The sequence below is a fragment of the Glycine soja genome, chromosome 13 (genome assembly GCF_004193775.1).
Source record: "Glycine soja cultivar W05 chromosome 13, ASM419377v2, whole genome shotgun sequence".
Classification (NCBI taxonomy): Eukaryota; Viridiplantae; Streptophyta; class Magnoliopsida; order Fabales; family Fabaceae; genus Glycine; species Glycine soja.
The window spans coordinates 19513341-19519049 of record NC_041014.1 but is presented as its reverse complement, the minus strand read 5'-3'; the positions used below and the strand labels follow the sequence as shown (position 1 = coordinate 19519049).

The window sequence follows — 5709 nt, the reverse complement described above, 5'->3', positions numbered from 1 at the left end:
AATTTTGTATTTGAATAAAAAAAATTAAAATTGGAAGGGTGAAAAAAATGAATTCAAAGAAAAGAGAAAATATGATTAATGTATTTTTAAAGAGAAAAATATTGATGCGACATAAGGAGTTGTAGGAAGAAAATCGGGAAACAGCGACACTACATACAGCACCACACCCGACCTAGTCAACTGCATACAAACGTTTTGGAAGGTTCTTCTATTAATAAGAAAAGTTTAATTTCTCACCTTTTAGAAAGAAATTAAAATTTCACATCTTTAATTGTTTAAAATTTTAAAAATTTAAATTCATCATAAAAAAATTTAAACAATGAATTTTAAGTTAAAAAAAGTTAAATTCTCTTATAAATTATTTCTTCAGTTAAAATTCTCTATCCAAACGCATCCTTAAGGTATTATTAATGCACTATCTTAATTCTTAAATGCTTCTAATTATACAAACTAACTTATGAAAAATAAATAAAAAAATAGTAGATAAGATAATAATAATAATAATAATAATAATAAAATATAATATAATTTATAGGGTTAACACAATGATACATAATCTCATTCTTTTCACATGTAAAAAATATCTATTTAATAAAATAATTTATATTTAACTTTTTTATATATAAAATTCTCTTGAAGTGATAATCTCACAATACGAATAAAATTAATATATCATTTTATGTGTGAAATAACATTCATAATTAAGAAAAAAAAGTTGTATACTTAGTGTCAATCAATAAAAAATTAACATAATATTACAATTTTGTTAATTTTTATTATTACTATTTTTTAAAACTTTTGTTATAATTGTCTTAAAAGTTATTTGTAACTTGCTGAACGGATAACTACTTCAGCATCTAAGTAGTAAATCCACCCCAAGATGAGATTTATGAGTCATTAACAATGTAAATATTTTTTTTCTACTATTACTATATAAATTAAACTCTAAATAAATTAACTAACTTTTTGTGTGTGTGTGTGAAGAGATGGAACTAACAAGTTAATAATTGTAAAGACCGGTTTACATTAAAAAAAAAAAAAGCCTTTACGGTTTACACTATTATTTATTCAATTTTTTTACAGACACTATTATTTATTCATAAAGTATTAACATTCTGCAACATTCAAATTTCAAATAGTTTACTAATGTTATCCTAGTATAAATATCCACAAAACCACTCTGTTATCATTATTACAACAACATAGAACTGTGTTGTAAGTTGTAATAAATCATAGACAGACACAGAGGACCAATATGAAGATTCGTAGCTCTAAGAAGATCTCAGCAAAATGGGTTCCTGTTTTCTCTGTATTTTCCTTCCTTATTGGAATGCTCATAACAACCAGGTCTCTCTCTATCTCTATCTTTCTACATTTCCTCTCTCTCTTTTTTCTTATATGATTCATCTCAGTTCTGGATTCGTGTTCTGTCTACTTTTTTTAATTTTGTTCTAATGAAACTGAAGTTGGAAACTTGGGTCTGTGTGTTGGCACTTAGTTGTTCCAAGTTCAAATTTTTATGGCTTCTATTATGTTGATTACTGAACAACAACATCGTTGTTACTTCTCAGGATATGGGAACCACCTGAATCTAACGGGGTATTTCTGTCAAATCACCGACATGAGCAAGAACTGCAAGTGGTGTCAGGGGATTGTGCTCCTAAAAAGGTATGTTTTATTCATAGTAAATTTCTCAGTTCCATTTCCACATTTTAAAAAAAAAATTATGTTCTTTGATTTTGAAATCTATGGGGGGTGTTTTGGAATGTGTCACGTGCAGCCTGTGCAGGATAATGATGTAATGAATAAAGTGTACAAAACCCATGGAGCCATTCAGTGAGTGCTAACAGGAACATGTTCCCATTTTGGTTAGATTTGCTTGCATGTTGCAATTGAAGTGTTTGATGAATGATTGTTGTTTACTTTTCTTTGGAGGGGTGTCAGATCTCTAGACAAGCAAGTTTCCATGCTTCAGATGGAGCTGGCAGCAGCAAGGAGTACTCGAGAACACAAGATTTCGGATGGTTCAGCTAACACCTTGGCCTCGGGGGTCTCCACTGAAGGCCCTCCCAGGAAGAAGGTGTTTGTAGTGATTGGCATAAACACTGCTTTCAGTAGCAGGAAGCGGCGTGATTCGGTTAGAGAGACTTGGATGCCTCAAGGTATCTTATGTTTTGAATGGAAACTGTTTTAGTCTAATCTAAATGGGGATACTAATTTCTAACAAGTTGTGGTTTTGGCTCCCTTTCTTGATCAGGTGAACAGCTTCTTCAATTAGAACGCGAGAAAGGAATTGTCATCAGATTCATGATTGGTCACAGGTAATTTCTTGTAAGATTTTGATTATGTTAGTAATGTGAAATTATCATCAAAATAAAGTATGGTGTGTAAGTGTGAATCAGGAGAGAGTTACAAATTGACTTAAGTGGCTAGTGAATTTATGGCTTTAACCATAATTCCATACAATGTGAAGCCACTTGAAGTTTCGTTTGTTCTGTGAAACACAAGTATTTACTATTTGTTGTTAATATGATAACACAAAAGGATTGTTCCTGTTTGATATAACAAATTTATCTCTATTACGCTCTTTTCTAACTAGTAGATCCTAAAATGAGCCACAAAATTTGCCACATAGAACTTCATTTTTAATCCTTGCCTTGAAGAAGTTGTTGATGACAAAACTACCAATGCAACAGGATCCCTCTGTAATCTTTTACTTTTTCTACTTAAGTCAATCATGATCTCATGTTGAGATGAGATGGTGTACTTGTATCACATAATTTGAAATGATCAAGCTCATCAAAGATTCTTGACAGCATACCTGTTTGAAGATATCCCTTCCTTTGAAGTTTGATTGCTTATGCTCACCTTAAATATTAAGATCAATAATGTTAGGGATCATGATTTACAAATCTTGTATTAATTGGAAATCATTGGCAGAACTATGCTAGAATTGTTTCTCTGTTACACTATAATTTTCATGAAAGTTTTCCTAGGGGTTGACCTTGTTGACCATGGAGTATATGGAATATTGTTTGTGTTTATAATTCTGAGTGTGTAATGGTCCTATTCCGTGTATTATTACACTGATGCATGTTCAAAGTAACCAGAATCTAGGTTTCCATTTTTGCTCATCATCTTAGTAACTTGCATTTGAATCACATGCTCGATCAATTTTATTCTTAGAATGCAATATCAAGAGTTTGGTCTTGGGAATCTTAGATTTATTTACATCTTCACTATACAACACAAGTTGTGTCATGGTTGGGCTTATGCGATTTCAATTGTTAATAAATTCATGGAGAAACAAATTTCTTCTAGTTTAATCTTGACAGTTCTAAAAGAAGAAGCGTAGTAATTAGAAATTCAATTTCTTTAGCTTTGATAATAAACCCCCTTTGTGGTGTAGTTGTCTGTGCTGGCAGCAGAAGGGACTATTGTTACCTTTGCCAAGAAAAATCTTAAATGTATACAGAAGAGTAAATTCTGAAGTTACCATAGGGATGTTTTGATTCTTTTCTCCAAATCAACATTCTTAAGATCCCAACACAAAACGGTTTTATCATTATTACTCTAATTGAAAATAGATATATATATATATATATATTTAAATGGGATGCTGTTACTCTCTTATTGGAACTGACATGAATGATGTTGCTGTGGTTGTCTCAGTGCTACTTCTAACAGCATTCTAGATCGAGCTATTGATTCAGAAGAAGCCCAGCACAAAGACTTCCTTCGCCTGGTAATGTATATCATTTATACAAGATAAATCTGAATAATCTAGTAGGATTATGACATTGTTTATTCATTTTGTAGGAACATGTTGAAGGGTATCATGAATTGTCTGCAAAGACAAAAATATTCTTTTCCACAGCAGTTGCAAAATGGGATGCGGATTTCTATGTCAAAGTGGATGATGATGTCCATGTCAATTTAGGTATGTGCTGTCTCCATATTTCTTGACATTTTTCTTGTGTTTCCATGCCATTGTTTCCTTCACTACTTTCTTCCCCCATTCCCCTCACAAGTAAGGTTTCTTATAACAATTGCTGCCATATAGGTGTACTTGCAACAACCCTTGCTCGTCACCGTTCAAAACCAAGGATCTACATTGGATGTATGAAATCTGGACCTGTTCTTTCTCGAAGGTAATTCCATGGGACTTGTATTTTAGAATGAGGCCATTCCCTATCAGTTCTCTTCATTGTGACTTTGTAGTTATCTGATCTTGTTTCTTATTGTAGGGATGTCAAGTATCATGAACCTGAGTTTTGGAAATTTGGAGAAGAGGGGAACAAATACTTCCGACATGCAACTGGGCAGATATATGCAATCTCTAAGGATCTGGCCACCTACATTTCCATCAACCAGTATGGATACGCTTTTCCAATTAGTACTTAGCTTCCTATGGTTGAGAGTATCAGAGGGGCTAATGTTGACCCCATACAACTGTAGTGCATGATCAAGAATTGATTTAAGTTAAACAACTTTAATCATTCATGTATAGTTGTATGATCAAGATTAATTCTTCTTGCACACTCACTACATTCACCTTCATATTGGAAGAAACATTTTTTTGAAGTTAAATTAAGTCCATCCTAGACTTTATAGTGCTGCCAATAAAGAAAGTAAAATAAATTTTACGTTTAGTTATGGATGAGTCCTAGTTTCATGTGAATCCTAATTGTGACTGCAGGCCAATATTGCACAAATATGCCAATGAAGATGTGTCACTTGGTGCATGGTTCATAGGTCTGGAAGTTGAGCATATAGATGACCGCAGTATGTGCTGTGGGACTCCTCCAGGTATGGCATCTGAAAATTCTGAGAAATACAGAATCTATATTTATTTCAAGTACTACTACAAGTTCATCATGTATTTTGATGTCTTTCCATGAAACATTATACCTAACCAAAATGTTTGTGTAGATTGTGAGTGGAAGGCACAAGCAGGTAACATATGTGTTGCATCCTTTGACTGGAGCTGCAGTGGAATCTGCAAGTCAGTAGAGAAGATCAAATATGTGCACTCAAAGTGTGGTGAAGGGGATGGAGCTGTTTGGAGTGCCTTAGTTTAGGTTTGGTTGGTTCAACAGAATGCCAACTAATTCACACGTGTTGGCATGCATACCTCCCTGTCTTTGTTTTTGGGTGTGGGAGGATATGATGATATATTTTTGGTTCAACTATAGTCTATACTTGGTATTATGTAACATAGGCCTCTTTTGTTACATGTATATTTGTATACTTTTGTTCCTTAGACCCTTTTGCACAATGCCTTTGGAGGTAGTTGTGCTAGTGCAGGGTCATTTTTCAGTGTAGCATGCTGAAGAGCAATGAAGTGATAGTGTTGTTGATTCGTTCAGTGATAATATGAATAATAAATTACATAAATCTCTCCAAAGGTTTAAAGAAATTACATAGTCTCTTCTCCTTTTCTAAAACCTACACAAACCTCCTCTAAGGATTAAGGAAATTACACATGGTTTTCTTCAATTTTTAAAATCTATACATATTCTTTATATGTCATCCAAGCATTTAACTATAATAAATCATGTGTGTTGCACGTGACATTTCAAAAAATGTCTATGTTTTCTGCTTTCAAGTATGAGATAATTTTGATAAAAAAAAAATAGGTTGTAAAAAATTCAATCAAGTTGTCATAAAATTCAATCAAATTGTTATATCAATAAACTTATAAACCAA

At 32.6% G+C, this 5709-nt stretch overlaps 1 protein-coding gene across 2 annotated transcripts; it reads left to right on the top strand.

Moving 5' to 3' along the window:
- Positions 1-1185: 1185 nt before the first annotated feature.
- On the top strand, positions 1186-5419 carry LOC114381321 (beta-1,3-galactosyltransferase 7-like). 2 transcript variants are annotated; one of them, XM_028340541.1, is made up of 11 exons: positions 1186-1347; positions 1572-1668; positions 1781-1836; positions 1936-2162; positions 2258-2321; positions 3673-3745; positions 3820-3940; positions 4064-4151; positions 4248-4373; positions 4700-4809; positions 4933-5419. In XM_028340541.1, the coding sequence occupies exons 1-11, from the start codon at positions 1256-1258 to the stop codon at positions 5079-5081; spliced, it is 1203 nt and encodes a 400-aa protein (XP_028196342.1). In that variant the 5' UTR covers positions 1186-1255; the 3' UTR covers positions 5082-5419. The 2 variants fall into 2 exon arrangements, with proteins under 2 accessions (XP_028196342.1, XP_028196343.1); XM_028340542.1 differs by having other exon boundaries at positions 1945-2162; positions 4933-5081.
- Positions 5420-5709: the final 290 nt, after the last annotated feature.